Source organism: Polyodon spathula, chromosome 18 (assembly GCF_017654505.1).
Source record: "Polyodon spathula isolate WHYD16114869_AA chromosome 18, ASM1765450v1, whole genome shotgun sequence".
In the NCBI taxonomy this organism is placed as follows: domain Eukaryota; kingdom Metazoa; phylum Chordata; class Actinopteri; order Acipenseriformes; family Polyodontidae; genus Polyodon; species Polyodon spathula.
This window is the reverse complement of record NC_054551.1, coordinates 4775013-4796414: the sequence shown is the minus strand read 5'-3', so window position 1 is coordinate 4796414 and position 21402 is coordinate 4775013. Positions and strand designations below refer to the sequence as shown.

The 21402-nt window shown below is 38.2% G+C and overlaps 1 protein-coding gene across 1 annotated transcript in view; it reads right to left on the bottom strand.

Annotated features, from left to right (window-relative positions):
• The window catches only part of LOC121331151 (rho GTPase-activating protein 17-like), a 49557-nt gene extending 28681 nt beyond the window's left edge, over positions 1-20876 (bottom strand). The window contains exon 1 of the mRNA XM_041278364.1: positions 20627-20876. Coding sequence (XP_041134298.1) covers positions 20627-20679 — 53 coding nt within the window. The 5' untranslated portion in view covers positions 20680-20876. The remainder of the gene's footprint in view (positions 1-20626) is intronic.
• Between the last annotated feature and the right edge of the window lie 526 nt (positions 20877-21402).

Genomic DNA, 21402 nt, shown 5'->3' with positions numbered 1-21402 from the left:
CTGATTCATCCAGCAATTAGGGATACGCAATAAAACAGCAGGGACCTTTATCTCAAGGACAAAGTCAATCCAGCTGCTTCTTATTAAAGAGGTTCCCATGGCAATTTGAGCATAGACGTCAAGCACGCCCCCCTGCATTCAGTGCAATGGTGTCATGTGTGAACACAGAGTATATGGGATAGACAGACAGTCACCCTTTGCTCCCTCAACACTCAACATGTCAAGCCGAGTTGTACCCGTTAAAGCTTTTAATACTGTATCCATAGCACAATGGTCTTTTCAGAAAGCTACACTAACTCTGTGGTGAATACAGGGCGTTATTGAGCCACAGACTTGTTCGATACAAACAGTACAGTGTGAAAGTAGTTCTGTCACAAAGCATTATAGTTGTTTTTTGTTTTGTTTTTTTAATAACCGGTTACACCCTAAAAACCATCATAAAAGTTGCCAATATTGTGTGCAACAAATTTATTATTTATTATTAGTATTTAGTACAGTTCGTACTATATATAACACCTGAGAAATGATTTACTAATCCTGACCCTTGGACCAAAACCAGCCTGGGTTTATCCTTGGTATCCAGTGCTACAGCTGTAATATCTTCTTAAAATATCAGCACCGAACAGTTTAATCTTGGACTCCCTTGCTATATGGAAGATATACTTACTTGGGCATGTTAAGGGGGTGACTGTACAATATGGGTTTATTACTAAAGTTACAGGATCATCTAACAACCAGTTTGCGCAATTTTTCGGCCAAGATCCAGAAAAAACAACTGGCCTGAGACTCCAGCGCATGACGAGGAAAGACAGTCGGAGCTTCAAGCAAATTAAACGTCCAGTCACGTGACAGCAGTAAATAGTGTAGAGAAAGTCTTTGAACACGGAGCGCCTTCACTAGGAAAGGGCAAAGAGACACTTGGGATAGGACTGTAAGGTACAATCTGTTTCATTTTAGCAGTGCATTACTAAGAATGCCCAGTGCAGTACAGTTTGGCTAATTTGCAACACAGTTCTCATAAAAGTAGGTTAGGGGAAGATGGTGCAAAACAAAAATAAAGCATATGACCATTTATAGTGATAGTGTGTTAGGCTTTGTTTGTACTTAAGCTAAAAATAAAACACATTATACGAAGCGACTGGTTTTTGGTTTATAAAAATCTTAAAGCTGAACTGACTAAATAAAAAAAAAAAAAGAATAATAACAATGAACAACAATTCTTAAACTTCAGTTCCCGTTTTAAATCTGCTTTGCTAGAAACTTAGCAAGCAGAATATAACCAGACAAACAATGAAAGAAAGTCATGTTGATCAGTGTCTCACTCTAGTAAGGATAACATACAAAGCCCTTCTTAAAAGAACAAAGAGGCCTGTGGTGAATGTTGTAATTTGTTCCAGCAAGTTAAAAGCAATTAAAATTAATTATCCAAATGATAAACAGGCCAGCTGGCATCTCCAGCCATAAAAGTGTAATGCACAGTAAAAGGTTCCACAGTTAAAGCAGCAGTCCAGTTTCTTTCTCTTATGCTACTTTTGATCAGGCAAGATTTCAGCATCCACTTGGGTCTACTGTAACAAGTGTATGCCAAGTTTTGCTTCGATTAGATTAGCAATTTTTTCAGAACTTTATTATAAGTGGTTTCTGACAAGATGTTTTTAAATTTCCCAAAATTTGTTGTAAAATCCAATATGGCTGCCTGACCATGTGACAAGTCGCGTTCAGCTGTGGACATTAGTTCCCATTGGCATCTACAACTCTGAAATGTCAACAGTTCTCGTTTTTATTTTGTGCAACTTAAGGTTTTGTTGGTGGAAAGAATATTATTATTATTATTATTATTATTATTATTATTATTATTATTATTATTATTATTATATTGTTAAACAATTATTATTAATATCATTTAGAATCTTAACAACAACAATAATAGGTCTTCCCCGACATGGGCTTGGTAATAATAATAATAATAATAATAATAATAATAATAATAATAATAATAATAATAATATAAAACAGCTTAGGAATCCAAACACAGTAAATAATCTACAGTACAGTGCTCCAGGGGATGTTTGGGACAGTGATCAATCTCATTTTGCTGTCAAGACACCCAACTCAGTGCCTCTCGCACAAATACTCCTCCATAAATGCAGAAACTATTTGCTCTTTTAGCGTCGGTGCAATCTTTACTTCACATGCACACAGACACAAATCACACTGGTCCGAAAGAATGTGCTTTATATAAAACGACAAAGAGAAAGAGAGAGAGGGGGACAGAGAGAGAGAGAGAGAGAAATAGATAGACTTTTGTTTGTGTCACATCATTGTCTAGACAGCCCTCTGTCACTTCTTCTGAAAGTTACAACTGTGCGCTGAATGTTCTGACATGATCTGGTACTAGTTAGAGTAAAAAACAAACAAACAAAAACCATACGATTGCTAAATATATTTATCTTTCCATTTTAATCCCATAAGCCGCTTATTGATGAATGTAATGCATTTACATTTAAACATCATGGAAAAATACCAGTGTGTACAAATGAAAATCAAACACACCCTCAATTTTAAGGAACAATGTCAAGTTCCATCACAATTTCATGAGCAGTTATAAAGAGAAGAGAAATTCTGACATATGTATGTACTGTACAAATACACACATCTGCATATCATCTATTTATCTATATAGCACCTATTTTAGTATTCATTGCAGCCATTTCCTTTGGCAAGGAGTAACTAGTGGTTAAACATTCACTACAAAATCAGCCCAACATTCTTCAGGAGGCCACTGGCTGCCCCCTTTGCACAAGTCTAAAGCAGAACGCTGTCCTTACTGAAGAAACATCCAGATAAACTGCAAAATAACATATTTGATGAAAACAATATCCTTAAACAATGAGTTTAAAATCTGCAGCTTGACACTTCTTGCGGCAGGAAAAAGCCTTTCAAAAATAGCAGTTTTCAGGTAAAACTGCAAAGGTTTAAAACAGTAAAAGGAAATCATAAATGGCACAGTGCTTTACTAATGGTTTAACTGAAAAATATAGTTTTTACCAGGGACCTGCGTTAACACAGTCAAGGAAGTTGAACAAAGAGCCAAGCACTTTGTTATACTAGCTGCTACACATTATAGCATGTACAGTAACTGCAGTTTCCTTGCTCCCTCCCCGCTGCCATCTTGTCCCCCAGTACGAAGCACATGGTTTGGCTCCTTTTTCAGGAGGTCTGGAATTCATTCCTGCGCTACAACATGTACTTCCTGTTCTCAGCATTCTGCAGTGTTTGTTATGGCAACAGGTTGACTCTAGTCAAACAGGACTGGAAGGGAGCTCTAATGTATCTCGCAGCACAGTGGTTTCAAGGGGAGGACAGGGTGGGGCACAATATATAGATCACCTTTTTAAAAATCTTTCAGCTGCCTCAGGTTACAGTTCCTGCTCACAGTACTTTGAGAAACACAAACAAAAAACCACAACCGTGCCGGAATCTGCCGAATTTGAGAATTTAAAAAGAGCACTGCATATTGTGAAGAACACTGTACTGCAATGAGACTGGATTTTTGATTAACATTCAAGTTCACAAGCGCAGGACTGTAGCAGCTCCTGTTTCTCATTTCCCAGGCCCTTGGCTCATTTGCCTTAGCAACAAGAGATGGTTTGTGGAGGCCGGCTCATTTCCGTTCCACACAGCCACAAGCAGTATGCAGACCACAACACAGAGTGTGGGGAGGTCAGTTCTCAGCAAGGGAAGGATTACAAAATGCACTGGTGGGCTGTGCTGCAAGTCTTTTTCCACAAAGCTCTGGGATACTGGGGGATTGACGTATCGCTGGGTCATTATTATAGCTGCTGTTGACACACCATCCCCTCCTTAGGCATGCTGACATCACAGACAGCATTCATGACATTGAGTGAAAAACAGAACCCTTAGTCGCTCAGTTGGGGATCTCTCTGGGAGAGAGGTTGCAGCTGCATTGGGAGTGTTATTACAAGACTGTAAGGTACATGTAGTTAAAAGAAATGCCTGCTCCGCTCCCTCTCCATCACTGCTTGCATCCAATTGCAAACTCTTGTACTCCCCTATCGCTGTCTTGACCTTTCTGCTCCCTCCTATCTCCAGACTACCATTTCTCCCTATACCCCCTCTCGCCCCCTTCGCTCTTCCACCACCAGCAGATTAGCTGTAGCCCCCTCCGCTCCCCCGCTTCCAGAGCCCGCTCCTTCTCCACCCTCGCCCCTCAGTGGTGGAACAACCTACCCACGGATATCAGGGCTGCTCAGTCCCTGACCACCTTCTGGCACATCCTCAAGACACACCTGTTCAGACAGCATCTGTAAACCTCACGACTCTTCACTATGCTGGATTATATGGCACCCAATTGTACCAGTGCTTGCATCAGCTTGTACTTGCAATGAACTGCTCCATACCTTGCTGTAGTCTACTACTGCTCTTAATTATAACTACTTCTTGTATCTTGTACTTGATTTTACTCTTATAGGTATCCATTCAAATTTTATGTAATTGCTGTTATTTGAAATCGTTCTTATCCATCTATCGCATTTACTACGTGCTCTTAATGGACTTTACTCATATAAGCAAATATGTTTTACTATAAGTTTAACTGCGCTTAGTCAAAATTGCTCTTAAATGTAATTATTTACTGTATTCCTTATTTTGCACAATTGAAATTGATCTTTGAATAATTGAATAATTTTACTGTACCTTATAACTGCCCTTATCTGCAATGTGATATTCTGTAACAAATCTAAGCTGCCCTGCGTCTACCAAGAAATAAATAAATAAATAAATAAATAAATAACTAATAATAATAATAATAATAATAATAGTAAGTCCTCCTTAGCTAAATTAACTTGAACATGATCCATCCCTAATGCAAATAGTCCAAGTCCTATGTTGCTGTCCAGAAAGGCTATTTATACTCCAGGCAGAATCCTTTGTGCTTTTTTTTATAGCAATGATGTACATAGCACACTCAAAAAAACCTTTGAGATGTGGAAAGCTTGTTGAAGATACTTCTTAAAACATCAAAAACTTAGTTGGGTTCTTATGATAAGCTCTTTAATATACATCAGCTAGCTCAAACGGGCTGATTACTGTACAGTCTTTGATTTCTAACTACGTCATGCTCTCAGACACTGTTACACACAGGCACTGAAATTGTATTTACATCATCCGTAGGCATTTCTTGCAAACTCTCTGAGAGATAGTACTGAACATTTTTGATATATTAGTATAACTGTATATAATATATATATAATATATATATATATATATATATATATATATATATATATATATATATATATATACATATATAATATATATACTGATGTATCATTTTAATTTAATAATACATTCAATTTTACATTATCATCAATTACCATTTTTCAATTATCTGCAGTTCTGTTTAGGTTAAAAATGTCTTTATTTCACAGCACTAAGTAGCTCAGACACTTTGTATGCATCTCTATTGACACCCCTACATGCCAGCAGGGAGGCCATGCTGCGATGATTGCGGTCGCCCGACTCTGTGTTGCCCTCCATTACCAGCGTATTGGATCAGTACGACAGAAAGCAGTGGAGTGCCAGGCAGTGTGACTGTGTGGATCCAGACTGGCAGTATCATTCTCTAGATGCTCTCTCAGCTCTTTTCCATGTCACATGGGCTGTGTGTCCTTGAAGGCTGTAATGGAGATGAGTATCACCTCTCAAGGCTGGAATGTAAAATCCCTTATCTAGATAGCCCACAGATACCGAATATGGACTTCAGTCCTGAGAAGGTTTGAAAACGTAAGCATTTTCTTAAACCAACCCAAAGGCCAGAACAACGCCTGTCCCACACAGAGTTAAGTGTCGAGTGTAGATTAGGACAAATTCAATGCAGGATATACCGGTAGTTTTATCGTGACTCAGGCAGGACTCAAAATGTTTGTGCCACCATGTTTGCATTTTTATAAGATAAGAGTCTGTGTATTTACATTTTGACTGAGCGATTAACACACGTTTTTCAGATCCTTTCAAACAAAAGTCCTTGTGGGTCACTGACTACAGTATACCAGTACATTCTTCCCTTATTTGAAAGCCAATTTAAAATGACTTATTATTGTTGTTATAAGTTTTCCAAATATTAGGCTGTATACACATACACACGTGCCTAACCCTAACCCTAATCCAAGCCCTTCCCATACATACTCACTCGTGAACCAACATGACGGACTTGTAGACAATCAAAACAAATAACTTGTATGTCTTCCAAAAAAAAAAAAAATCTGAGCTAGTAAGGGGGCAGCTGTGTTTAATAAAACCTCACAGTCTCAGCCCAACGCAGATATACATTACACTGACAGAAGATTTCCTTCATGGTTTAAGTGCAGGAAAACCAGAGGCTAATCCTATATTCAGTGTGGTCATTTGTCCAGTGTGAAGGTCTCTGGGGCAGTAGCAACAGCATAGCTTTGGTGTGAATGACTGATGTGAAATTCCACATTGCAGGGAATAATCCTCAACACGCAGCTCAGCCAAAATCACACACTTTACATGGTTTTGTTACGAAATACATACGACATATTACAAAGTGAAAAAAATGTATTTCTGAAAAATGTAATCAAGGACCTTCATGAAAAGCACGTACACAATGTGCAACACTTCATAATACATCTTAAAATGCAAACCAATACCAGGACATAATACTCAAGTAATTTTTTGATAATTTTATTAAAAAACATGTACTGTAACTGTACACCTGTATTGTCTTCTACATCTTTATGAATTATCTTTTTTAATTTGAACAAAACCTAGTTTGTTTTGCACTGAAACTGTACGCAAAACATGTATTAATTCATTAAAAAAAAAAAGACTTGCAAGGACTACTGATTTTTAAAATAAGGTATTTTAAAGGAACAGCTGTGTACTGTGTGTCAAGTTAGTTGCAAATGGGGATCTGACTTCCTCTTCACTATTACTGTATTTGTCTATTGCCAGCTACGTTTGGAGCAGCAGCCTTCAATGTCCACTCAATGAGAACAATCTTATAATATGAACCAAGTCTTTTACAGCTTAAATCAACTGTTACAGATTGTTGGTCCGTCAATAACCATGACTGGTTACTGAGACATACTGGTTAGGCTCTTGAAAGAGTTAAATGCCAAGGAGAGTTGAGCACAATGTTCTACAATATGTATCTAGTTTTAAAATCCACAGTCCATTGAATGGATTCCAATGCAATTCTTAGTGTCACTATAAACAAACATGGATGATTCAAGCAGCAGTTCATTCTGTCATAATAACATCTACAACATGTATTGTGATTCCCATCTCACACTCTTTTTTTCTTACCAATTCAATAAAACAAAATTAACTCTCTCTCCTCACTCACTCAGCTGGCCTCTGTAAACATGTTAACTTTAGCAAACAGACTACAAAATGGCACCAACATTTCCATTCTACAGCTAGTCGGGAGATGGGTACCGTGCATTTTACATTTTAAAAGGTTTGGAAGTGAAAACCCCCTTCAAAACAACCCTTAATTTATTTTTTTTGGTCCTTTGCTAACTATTTGTAGTTTGTATTAAAACCAATTCTAACATGCTGGGGCTTTGTAATGTGCAGTGTAGACTTGTTCTCTCCTTTAGTCAATGTTGACAGCACATGTTTGCTGTTTCTGAAAACAGCCATTCAGCTTCTCTTAAGATATAAAAGCTTCACAGGCATGTAGAGGCACTCCAGTTTGGCTTAATTCATCACACAGCACTGCTAACAACCCGAACAAGGCTATTTGATTGACAAACACAAAAATAAAAAAAAACGACTTTATTTTTTGTGCAAGGCATGCCGCTCATATTGAAAAGTGAAAGTGAATAATCAGGGAACTAAGTCTGCAGAAGATAAAGCCGTGAATACAAATTAAAAAAACAAAGGTAACAGAGCAGTGTGTACAGTATTCTAAACCTTCGAGCTTGAAAGGAAGAAGCAATCTCTGCCCTGGTGTTTTATAGTGCTGTACAATTGCTTTGTACCAGTGCCTGTTATTCTTAAGACTTTTGTCCAGGTTTCTCTCAATAACTGCAAAACTGTGAGGGATCCTATTATGAGACACTAGGGAGGTGCAGAACACATGTTTAACTCCTAGGAAGATGGCAATTCCAGTGTAACAATACTACAAACCAGATAGAGCATGTGCACATTTTAAACAGCATCCTTACTGCATACAGTCAAAGTTACAGCAAATTGTACATTAGGTGCCAGCAAATGCTAATGAGCATCTCTGTACATTATTATCAGTCAGGTTTCGAAATTTGCCAGATGTAAGGTGGTACTGCTGACAAGCATGCAAGTTGCACCAACATCGAGCAGGACAGGAAACAACCTTAAATCTGAAGTACAGACATTGCGGTCATTCTGAAAACACTGTGTGCTCTGTGCATTCCAATCTCTTTAATTCCACTTCAAAGCAACACACAAGTAGAGTCTGACTGGATTTCCCCTCAACATGCAAATTGAAACCAATATTTTCATAGTGCAGTGCCAATGTCGGCCAGGTAAACAACACATTTTAATATTTTATTTTATTTTTCATATTTCAAATTATTATTATTATTATTATTATTATTATTATTATTATTATTATTATTATTTGTTCTTGATAACGTTCTACTACTAGGAGTCTTTTTCTCCAGTGCTCAATGTAACTTGGTTTTGAGATTCAGTACATTGAAAAGAACAGCATGAACCCAAGATTTATCAAACATTGAAGGCATACCGCCTCTGCACTGCAACAGTCTACTGCACAGAACTGCACTACAGCATTTGCAAGTCCCCCGGTGCCTCCGACCACAAGCTGTGCCAATTCAGAGGAGTTTCTTCTGCCAGGCAGCCGAGCAGGAGCTGAAAACAACATGGCTATACCAGCTTTGATCTTCTGAGAAAGTCTGCAGGCAAGATCAATAGAAAGCAAAACGATGAGAGCTGATCACATGAATTATTCAGCAGTTCAATAGCTAAATATTACTGGATGCACAGAGTTTACAGACCTAAGCAACTAAACCTGAGAAATGTCAAACTTCTTGTGGGATCACGCAGTCTTAGCACAATACTGTACTAATATTGGTCACTGAAGCCCCATCCTTAACATTAAGGATTACCGCAGATTGGTTCAGGTTTGCCAATACCAAAGGATTCTTAAAATTGGGTACAGTTTTTTTAGTGAGAACAAACACACAAGCATGGGCCATAACGCAAATAGAAGAATCATAATGCAAACACTGTAATGCAACTATAATTCAGGATAAAGGGGGGGGGGGGGGGGGGGGTGAGAGTGCAGTCACTAGGCTATACACACTACATTGTTGTACTATAATATATTATCCACTGACAAGTAGGAAACCTGCTCACTCACAGCAGCCCTCAGACTGCAAGTGAGCAGAGCAGTGGGCCTGGGGTTGTAAAATCCTAGGTTCATATTGCTGCATCTGGTCAACTTACTGTAGGCAAGTCACTAGACATTTGCTCTCAAAAAATAAAGTTGTCAAATCTAGTTTGAAAATTATAGAGGATGTAAACAAATGGGACAGTCAACTGGACCTTCTGAAGGCCTAGAAGGGCAAACAGACGCCAAGAAACGAGAGCACCATACATCTCTGAGCATGACCCTCAACAGAGATGACATGTTTTTGGAGGATGAGAGAGTGAAACAGTAGATAACTTGCATCATTAAAGACTGCTGTTGGCGAGGTATGTCTAAATTTAGTGCAGTTAAGCTTGTTTGCTTTTTGGAGCATTTGTGTGTAAAACAAAAGAGCTTTGTTTCTCAAGGCTGGCACTTCACCCCCCCAAGCAGGGCACTATGGCTCCTCAAAAATAACAACTATGTAGTGCATAGAGATTGGTTCTGTGTTCTGGTAAACTAAAGCTTTAGACTTTGTTATAAGGCTTTGTTATAAATACAAATTATAAATGCAGTTTCGTGTAAAGCATCAGACATCCTATTGGCCTGTACTCACAAACGCCAAGCAGGAAGGTAAGCAAGCAAGCTGATAAGCTTTTGTTCAACATCACATAATACAAATGCAACCCCAGTTCATGATCAGAACAGTTTTGGTTTATAAAATACCTTCTTGGACGTTGAAGTGTTTCCCCAACCAGATCGTTTTGTGGTTATTAGAATACATAATATAGCTGCCTGCATTGATGCACTATAATTAGTTCCGAAGGTATAGTTAGTGCACTTGTCTGAATTAAACAATACAAAAAACATACATTGCACGGTTAACCTAATATACTGGCAAAAAGTGAAAAGTAGCAGTATTTATCATTCGACTTAAACATGGTAGGAAAATTCAATTCAAACCATTAAAAGTGTTATATTTAGAACCTCTCCAAGCACAACACTTTGGTTGTAGCGCCTGCTTGACAACACCCTTCACTGTATCCTTTCTTCCTGTTGTGGACCAGAATGTCTTCCGTTTTGGGTTCCAAAACTTTTGCCCAACTGCGCTGCCGTCTCAAGTCATATATAAACAAGAAATGAAACTTCACTGTTCTGCAAAACCAAATCATCTGCCTGAAGCAAAAAATAAAAAGTAATAAAAAAGTGTATTTTTCCTGCCAACTTTAGCTGAAGTAATACAAGACGGGAGTGTGTTCGTGTTAAAACATGTTGGAACACACGTCAAAATGTTATCCAGTGCAAAGGTGGTACCTTATAAATTACAGTGCTGCTTTATTCTTAAAGCATAGGGTGCCAGTAAATGCATAATTCTGCAATGCATTTATCTGGAAGCTCTGGGACATAAGTTGTAGATCCTGCAAATTCTACTCCATTTTCACATAGCATCCTCTATATCCTCCAGTGCTTGATTAATAACTTCAGCAGGCTGATAGATAGATAGATAGATAGATAGATAGATAGATAGATAGATAGATAGATAGATAGATAGATAGATAGATAGATAGATAGATAGATAGATAGATAGATAGATAGATAGATAGATAGAGATAGATAGATAGATAGATAGATAGATAGATAGATAGATAGATAGATAGATAGATAGATAGATAGATAGATAGATAGATAGATAGATAGATAGATAGATTCCGTCTTTTGATTGCTGGTTCCATTTCTCCACCAGTCAGTAAAAACACATAGCCTCTACAATATGTTCTGTTAGCTGTTACTGTTGCCTGGAATCTATCCTCTCACTCACCCTGGGATTGTATTGCCTAATAAAGGCAGGACTTTCAAGAATCAGCAGTAAAGAACACTTAAATATAAGAGAGTTCTGCAAACCACATAACCACCAAAAGGATCACCATTCGATGAACTCAAAGAACAAACCCAGAGTCTTGAAGCCAGCATGGTCTGTGCCTGTATGAATGGCGCTGACCCAAAGATTGCTAGTTTTCCAATACTTAAGCTTAGTAAGGCTCATAATTGATTTAGACTCAAGAAACCTACAATAGAGTGAATGCTTACAGTAACAGGGGGGCAATAATTGATCTGTCTGTCTACAGAGATTGATTCCTTTGGGATTAAACCCAGTCAACTGTAAAGTCCCGGTAAGCTACTTTATATAAAGTTCACACATTGTGCAAGGCAGTATCACCTGCTCACAGATAACAATAGTATAGCGAGTTTCCTCTACTCTAAGACACTAAATAATCTAGGATGAAATTGCTCAAGAAACTGTACAGTATAATTTACATCCCAGAGTACTATGAGGGAACAGGCATGGAACCACTGCCTTTATGGCGTGCCAGAATTACAAATGCCAAGATTCTGGGAAACTTATTGCACACAGATATGTGACTTTACAACACCCAAGAAAACTTGTTTCTACAGTATAGCGCCGGAACAAACACAGTTTGCTGGTCCCTTCTACTGCTTTTGACATTATTTTGTATTCGTTTTTATAGGATTTCTATTCTGAACCTGAACAACATGTACATTCTGCATCAGTTTTTCAGTTACACTCAACAGCAAACTTACAACTGCTACAAAACTAGCACAAACTAGGGTTTATTGTTTGCCGTTTTGTAAAAGCACCCATTAGCTTTGCTCGTCCCGCCACTGCAGCCAGCCTCACATTCCCAGAAGACTTTGGGATTATATACAGAGTCTAAGGAAGTGTCAAGCTGGAATTCCTCTCATACCAGTGGAATTTTAAACAGAACATATGTCCTGCAGTTTTTTTCTGCCTTCTAATCACTGATCACGAGACCAAGCTAACACTGAGCTGCAATTGATCAAGTGATCTCTGTATCGTCACAGAAGTTACAAGCTGTTGGTATTCTTGTCAAATCAATGTTCTAGCATAACTAGTGAGGAATGGCAGTGACAAAGCTTGCTAATACAACAGCTTCTTTTTCCATGGGTTCAAATGCATGCTGGTGCAACATGTAAAATAACACAATATATAAAACATACAACCAAGGTGTACTATAGCATCAATATAAGCTCTAATCTTTATCCCACTCTGTAATCAGTCAAGGCCTGCAATCGGTATGCAAATGATGCAATTATGTGTTACTATTCCATGTAAATAAGCACCATTTTCCTGAGGACGTGAAACAATGGGTTCTCATTGTCAGCAAATTTGCACTACATGCATTGTGTGGACCACTTCCTTTGACAGCATGTTCTGATTAAAAGATTCACAGACGTCCAGCCTTTGAAGGGCTGCTGGCATGGCACCAATGCTCCGTGGCACCGGGAGCGATGTTGCAGCCAGGGCAGGAGATAAGAAGGATCTTGATAGCGTCAGGGTAATGGCACAAGCAGCATCCGTCACATTGAATTACTGTAACAAAGCAGTAAATTACAACAGTAGACAGGGAATTTTCAGATTCTAATTGATACTGCATTAGCATTGATCTGGGTGCTGTGCAATACTATGCTTGTTTTGAATATCTGCAGTCCAATCTAGACCGTAGGTAATGGAAGCTTGCTGTATAATGTCTTACATCCCCCCCATATAAACATGATTTATATACTGCAGAAGTTTGTAAATTCTTCTTCTACCTGAGATTAAAGAAAAAGGCATTCATGTTTACCATATACTGTAGCTACTATGGGCCATATCTTCAAATCATTCACTCCAGTGTTTAATAAACTCCTATTTATTTATTTTAAAAGGAGAGATTTCCATATAAAATTATAGAAAATGAAAAAAGCAAAACAGCTTTATTGTGCTTAAAAGGTCATGAATAGCAGTACTTCAGTTTGGTTCTAGTTTTACAAAAATCTGATTTTTTCCCTCCCTCAAAAAAATGAATGAATTAAAGCTGGAGGAAATGCTCTGAAAAGCTAGATTATCTCCAACTAGCTTCAAGCTATTTCTAAACAGATATGATCTACAGGTAGCAACAATACAAAACCAGGTTTAGAGACTGCATTTCTTGTTTCAACAGATTTGCAAATATTTTCTATTGTCTTTCTTTTTTTGACTGTGACCTTTACTTATAGTTTAAAATATGCAATGTATAAAGCATTTTTATTCTGTTAAGATCCACCGCACAACAGAACAGAAGGTACAAATGCTATAAAACAGGACAAAAATTAATACATATTGAAATAACCTTTAAAAAGCAAACACCAACTAATCTTTTCTTTAAACCCTCTCCCCTCTCCAGCAGTACTTACCTGTAGCTAAAAACTCTGTAAAGAAATTCTACAGCTAACTTCCTTAATGAGAAGGAAGTCAGAAAAGTCTCTAGACGCTAGACAGATATAGTTGTCCTCTTGGAATGGATAAACAAACAAATCCACATAAGGCTTATAACTAAGGTTTTAGTCTTGATCATGTGATAATATTTTTTCTCAAAGAACCAAAATGCGCTTTTTAAATATATTTTTTTTTACAGCAATCCATGCATGTCATCTGTTTTGTAGAATCTTTGTTAACAGATCTTAGACAATTTAAATACAGTATATAAATATATTCTTGGAACAGACTTGCCTGTCAAACTGAAGTGACAAACTATAAGTGATTGTGTGTTTGTAGTGTCCCCTGGGAGACCATCAAAAAAAGTGTTTATATCTCCAAGTGCACTACTCTTGGTCTAAAAGTGAACTGTGACTAATTTTGCGCTTTCTGTACTCGCTGATATGATAGTACTATCTGGGTTTGTAAAACTCCACCCAGCTACTTTAATTGCGATTCACAAATCTCAGGAATTAACAAGCAATTGCTTACAGACAATGAGACCTGCTTTTCCAAATTCAGGAACAAAGCAGGCCGGGGGAGTCTGATATGCACATTACAGTGTACTGTACAGATTTATTGTTTGAAAAATATAATCATAAAATGATTTCAAGGGCAACCTTATTTTCTCTTACAGCATTTGAATGTATTTTCAGCAGGGGATAGGGGATTCTATCAGGACAGAGTTTTTGTCCCAAAATGGAATTTCCAGTCCAGTTCTTCTAGTCAGGACCTGCCTCGTATTTCCTCCAACAGATATTCCCAGTGGGACAGTGTTCTTGGACTGGACAGGAAGCCAGGAGACTCCCTGCTCCCTGCACTCTCACAATGAGAAGTCTTCATGCATCACAAACCGCGTTTGTTCGGCATCATTGGAGCCGATCGCAGTTTCAGGATGAAATGCATGAAAGCGTGAGAGCGGGTCTTATTGTCATTTATACCCAGCAAACTTTTGACCTAAAAGGGTTTCTAAAATATCAACTTAAACTGTAAACTGCAATTCATGTGTTTAACCCTTACAACCACTGTGCTTATTACTGCCCTTTACAATCATATTAACCTGTGAAAGAACTTTCTTCTCAACATATTGTACAACACACAGCCTATGTTTTTAAACAGGCAATGACATTTAGGTGTATTTTTCCAAGTACTTTTAGGAGCAAAAAAAAAAAAAAAGATTGTGATGTCTGTGCTCCTCCTTGAACACAAGTGTTTAGTTTTGTAATAATCCATTCGTTCCAGACATGTAAACAGAAAACGGGCTTTTACTAAAATAATCGTTCTTGCAATGTACACAGGGATGTTTCAAAGGATTTCGTATTTATTTTCTTGGCCCCAGGCAGGCACATTTCTGCAAACCAGTGACCCTGAGAAAGGTGAAGGACAAAGGCGTGGAGCCCTTGGTTCTATCAGAAAAGGAAACTTTTCAAAGAGCTGGTAGTTGATAATGTTTGCAGTACAAATTGTCTGTCGTTGAAAGTTGCACAACTTCTAATTATAAACATTGCAACAATGCAAAAAAACAAAAAACAAAAAAAAAAACACATTTGAGGCAGAAGCACCCTGAGGGATACAGGGCTGATGGTACTGAAAAATACTTTTTACTAAAGACTTTTTAAAGACTTTTCAGTGCTGAAAGCATCCGTTTTAACGCTGTCCCCCACATAATCTAATTGTATCCAATCTAATAAACATGGATCGACAATCTGCTCAAGTTTATTTTCAACAATGCAAACAATAACCATTCACATAAAAATGCCTTGCACTATTCACTTGTAAAGAGAATAGTGTTCTTTGCTTTATGTAAGTGTTATGTTATTACTAGGTTTGCATGGTGATTAGCGATAATAAACAAACCAACAAAGACTATCCTTTCAGTCTTAGCTCTCATTGACAATGTATGTCTGGAGAGAGAGCAGTTTTTTTTTTTTTTTTTTACTAGAGCACTCTTTTAAAGAAAGCACCTCAGCATATGGGCACTCTGCATTGCCACGGAAACACTAGATCAACACGACACGCTGCACAGTATCATGTATGACACCTCCCCTCTATGTCTCCGCAATGAAACGAGGGGCTCTAGCCATCCAGAATGCAGTCAGGTACCGTCTGAATAATTCATTAGCAATATCGACACAGTGCAGCCCTCGGACTGCAGTGGAGACAGCTCCTGTAAAAACCCAACACTCTGCATGAAGAGGACAGGCAAGACCTATTGTACTTGTGATTACAGGACCGACACTGACAGCTTCATTATACTGGTTCTATAAAAAAAAAAAAAAAAAAAAAAAAAAAAAAAAAACACAACTTGGATATATTCCACTATTAGTAGCTTTGGGGTTTTCTATACTGAGTCATAACCATGTGAGCAACTTTAATGAAATTCTTTAACACGTGAGCCAATAAATTGTGGGTTACTTGCTCTGAAAACTGCAGTGGCTTTCCTAACGCTAGCTCTACATGCTTTTTCTCAGGCTACAAAAACAAAAAAAGGCCATGCCTGTGTTAGGCCCCAAGCCAAATGAACTTAGAGAAGTAGTAATGAGAGAATGCCTATTTGGTAAAAGGTTAGTCATTGGTACTAAACTAAACACTCCATCAGTAAAAACACTGGGGAGCTAATGACAACTATAACGAGTGAGCTAATTAGACAACAGATATGCAAAATCAAGTCTCTGGTGAATTCAGGGAGCCTTTGTTTGTAAATGTACATTTGGCCGACTTCACATGCTGTAATACATTTAGAAAGGCCCCTTACCCTACAATGAAAAGAGGATGTGAAGACAGGGGAAATTTCAGTGGTTTCAACACTGGGGCTCTGCAGCATTACATGCATGTGGATCTCTTGACACCAGCAAGGCAGACAGTCTGCTTTAAACAGCTCTTAAACTGCAGTTTGGATATAAGGATTAGATTTCAAATGATTCCCCAGTGTCTTGAGGCTTGCTAATTGAGTTGATTTTTATTTATTAATTTATTTAGTTTGGATAATGTTCCTCTGGGCAAAAACCCTATGATATGTTAAAGCAGTCAAACTGCACTGTGGGGATCTGCAGATCAAGAAGAATGTCAGATGCTTTGAAATATTCAAAACCACTATTGCCCTTTAACAGTATGATGCCTTGGTAAATATTCATGTCGTTGAAGAGATACCTTGTGTGCTCATTATATAAATGAGTAATGACCATTTGTTTGTACCACTTTATTGTAAAGTTTTAAAACTGGGTGAAAGAAGTCCAAATAGATGGACAGGTTTATCCATATACAACTAGATTCTATCAGGATACTCTTTGCATCTGGAATAATCATGAACAGTTTTCACATTGTACACACAGAGTAGTAAACATTCACCAGGAATGTACTTAATTGAATTCTGTAAACACTTAAACAAATCTGACTGTGGTAAATCTACTGTAGAACAAATCTTCCTGCTAGATGTACGCACAGGAGTACAGGACCCACAAGGTCTCCTGCGGAACTGTCTGGACTGCAAGCCCCTTACATAGCCTTGCAAAGAAACAGCTCACAAGGTTATTTATTGCTTGAGGAACCATGTATTTACATAATGTGTCAAACAAGGAACTGGGAGCGGTAAGGAGAAAACTGGCAGTCTGCTGTCAACAAGCACACATTCAAGACTTGGTATACTCAGAATTAGGGTATTAATCTATATTTTCTGTTGATCGATTACTCACACCTGTTTGCTAGCGATATGAAATTGTACTGAAAGACAATTACAAGTAATACAAAGTATTAACATAATGCTATTTACAGCAAATGTTTCATAATGCCAGCTAATGTTTAATATACAGTACATTTATTTACTTATATGTAAATTTGACTGTTTGAAAAGATTTGCTTACGTGTAACTGGAAGTTAGCCGACGTGAGTCATTTAAAATATTAACTTAGTTTTTAAGTCCTGTTTCTGTTATGCCGTAAGTCATGTCAGACTAACTTACTCAGTGTCATTATATTTAGGTTAGCTTGGGTTCAAATCCATCTTGCATCACAAGTGCAGTTAGGTATGTGACCTCAGTTCAGTCTCTGCAGTGGAAACCAGTCCACTCTAAAAAGCAGTGAGAGATCACTCACCTCACCCTCACACTGCACCACATCTGAACGGAGACAGTGCTGTCAGACTGGGACTTTCGCCATCAACAAATCACCAACCTCCACAAAATCTAACCTCTCTCATGAATGAATAATATTTTTTTTTACAGTGTTGTGAACAGAGAACTAAATGCCACTGCACTGACACATACTTTGCAAAGCTAAAGTATCTGACTTGAACTAATGGTGCGTAGGAGACTAGCAAGAGAGCAGCAAGATAATACAGAAACCACGCAGCAGTGACAAGCCATTCCAACCTGGCTAGCTACAGAACTGGCAACACACTGATGAATGAATGAGTGCACCACTCAGGACAAGGCTTCTCTGGGACTTTTACTTGAACTGTAGCTCTACTTTATTACTCAAAATTTCCTAATTTATTACATCCAATGACACTTATTGTACAGTTATGGCATGCAAACAAGCCTGGGTTCCTTCTCTGCTTATTTTCTATTAATAGTGAATGTTGGTTCACATGCAGGAGTATCAAAATTGCACCATGTTTTGCAATATGGCCTAAATATAGGCGTTTTATTATATCATCCTGAACCACAATGGATAATAGCATCATCATACCGTATATTAAATTACAGACCTATTTAGTCCAAATTAGATGACATACAGTACTACATAATGTATATATTAAATACACCAAATAAACCAGAAGAGTTTCTGCCATTAGAAAAGCATTCTTGCCGTCAGGATCAATGAAGCTGGAAAGGTTTGTCCGTCTCTATAGTACGTGGAAGGAAACTGATTCATTTTGACCTAATGTAGACACCAAGCTAAAGCAAATGGGCTCTGTAGAATAGAACTGACATCAGTAAACCAAAGAGAAAAACAAAGGCGGACTTCACATAACTGATAACCGGCTGGACGACAGGTCATATCTTTGCCTATTGCATAGCAGTTTCACCTATTTTTTCCTTTTTTTAAGTGTACTCTATCTGCACTTCTCTGCCTGTAAGCTGTAGGCATCTCTTGGGTGGTTCTGGTGAAAGCCTGCTTCCCTCTAAAGCGGTGCTGGAACATGAATCCGTCATCTGCTTGTGCAGAAGAGCCACACGCAGGATTACCCCAGCGCCCAGATCGGTCTAATCTATCTATTTGGCTAGAGGAAAGAGGAGCAGTATTTACTTGCTGGTAGAGAGGGTCGGGTGTATGGCATGCAAGTGTGATGATCTCCACTGTGTCTGTAAACACCAGAGAAACAGGGCAGGATGCATTCCAAACTAATCTGGCAAGCAGTCATCATCATGCTTCACTTAAGGGGAACACCAGCTGCTTGGGGTCCTACTCGAGGCAGGGACAGTCCGACATCATTGAACAGGATAAAGAGCAGTCTACGTTACTCCTAGTTCCTTCATTCCAGGATTTCATTGACTAGCCAATAGAAACTACACACTATCTATACACACACACACACACACACACACACACACACCTCAGCTGAGTATAACACAAACATACAAGTTTCTGGTTGTTGTATATCAACCTGCACTATACCACTTCAAATGGTTACGAAGGGCTTGTGACTTCGGTAGCAACACTTCAAATAAGCAGCTCCTGTACAATACACAGCCTGAATTAATGCCAGCAACAGCTGTGTGTCATTGCTTTCCCCGCCCATGTTATACCTGCACTGTTGTACATTGCACTTGAAGTCTGCTTATAAATACTTTGCACCATGGTAACGCCCGCTGGATGGAAGCAACTGCAAATAAATATTTACTGTGTGTGAATACAGTCTAGATTTGTTTTGGTCTACAATGGACATAAGGAATCGCTGGAGTTCAATACCATACATTTTCAGTCAAAACTCCATTAATCCAGCCTTTCTGAGGTGAGCATTCTGTATGCCTGCACAAAACAGTGATTTTGCACAAAGTAGTAGCCTACTAATACTCCTATCTATGAGACTTTTGTGTCAGTTGCTCTGTACAGCAAATACACCAAAGTATTGCAGGATACACAGCATTTTTTTTTTTTTTTTTGGATCACTCCACTCTGACAGGAGTCTCTCATTTCGTCTAGTCTGTTGGAGAGCCGAGGCAGTTATAGAGTTATAATGCGGGTGGAATGCAGCCTTGAATTCTCAGAGCTCAAATTCAGCCTTCAGCAGTTGGATACTGTATATGTAGTTACCTTGTCTCAAGTCCTGAAAAAGTTTCACTCGTCGTACATTTGGTGTTCAGTTACCAAAACCACTTCCATAACCTCGGCCTTATTCAAATGTGGCTCATGTAAACTCTTCTCTAGGTTCATGCAAGTACAGCAGTCAGTAGATGAAATGTTCACTCAGAGGTATTTAACCTAGGGTGTCTCGGGCAGGGAAGAGCACATTTGGCTCGATGCAGATGTTCAGAAGCCCTACTAAGACATGGGAAAATGCCATTCGTTTGGATAAAAATGGCACTACTTACTGTACGGCCGCATTTCGGGAATATATTTAAGAAATCTTAAATTACACAGCTACTTACACCTCGGCTCACTTTTGCGCACATAACAAACGAGTTAAATAAATAATACATTTTGTGCTTTCATTTCTACAGCTTCAATTCTAATTCATATTGTAAATTGCCAAAGTTTCAAGAAAAGTTATTTTTGCAACCATAAACATAATGCGCATTGCTACAGTACGCTTTCCAATCCAGGGAACAACATATTTAAGTTCGTCACGAAGTCTGAAATGTGACTCAGTCGTGCTCCCCAAAGTTGTCCATTAAGAAACACACAAAGTCCGCTTAAAATGAAATGTAGCGCCTCTACCTTTAGTGTAAATCGTAAAACAAGTACTGTACTTGCCTGCCAACGTGTTGGTTAGCTAGCTGCTTCATCCGATTGAACTGTTTCTTCATTTTCTTTTCCTTGTTTTTTCTTCGTCGGCGCAAAGAAAGAGAAATGTTTGATGTGATATCCTTTATCAGATTTGAGTCCAGAAGGTCTTATGTGGCATTGTATCCTGTACTACTTAGCAGAGCCGATCGGTATCTCTCTCTGCGCTACACAAGTACTGCTGTCCTCCAGCTGGTTGTTCTACTGCATTGATAAACTGAGGCATAAACACATCTTAACTGCGCTAGCAGGAAGCATAGCGATCTCTGTGGCAGGAAGTGAAATTAGTATCCACTTCCCTGTACAAAAAAAAAAAAAGAAAGAAAAACTGTTAGCGTGTGTGTGAGAGTGGAGAACAGTACTTTCTCAATATTCAGTAGCTGGTATTGGGGTGGTTACGCTCTGAATTCAAAGGTGCATGTCAAAGGAAACACGCTTGCATGCTTTCTGAGCTTTTACTTTTGAAATCTCAACTACAGATTGTTTCGTTCATATTATAATATGATTAGTTATCATTGTTGTTACGTAGCTGTACAATACAGCAGAAATCACACGGCAGTTAAAAGTATTTCAATTAAATTGTTATTTTTACTGTGCAAAAAAAAAAAAAAATTGAATAACTAAAACTAGTGACAGATAGTAAAACTTATATTTATCTTATACTTATTTTATACATCTACAGCTTTACTACGGTGTACTAGGTTAAGAGGGCCAAAATATGTTTGCAACCGACGAAAAGTTCACTT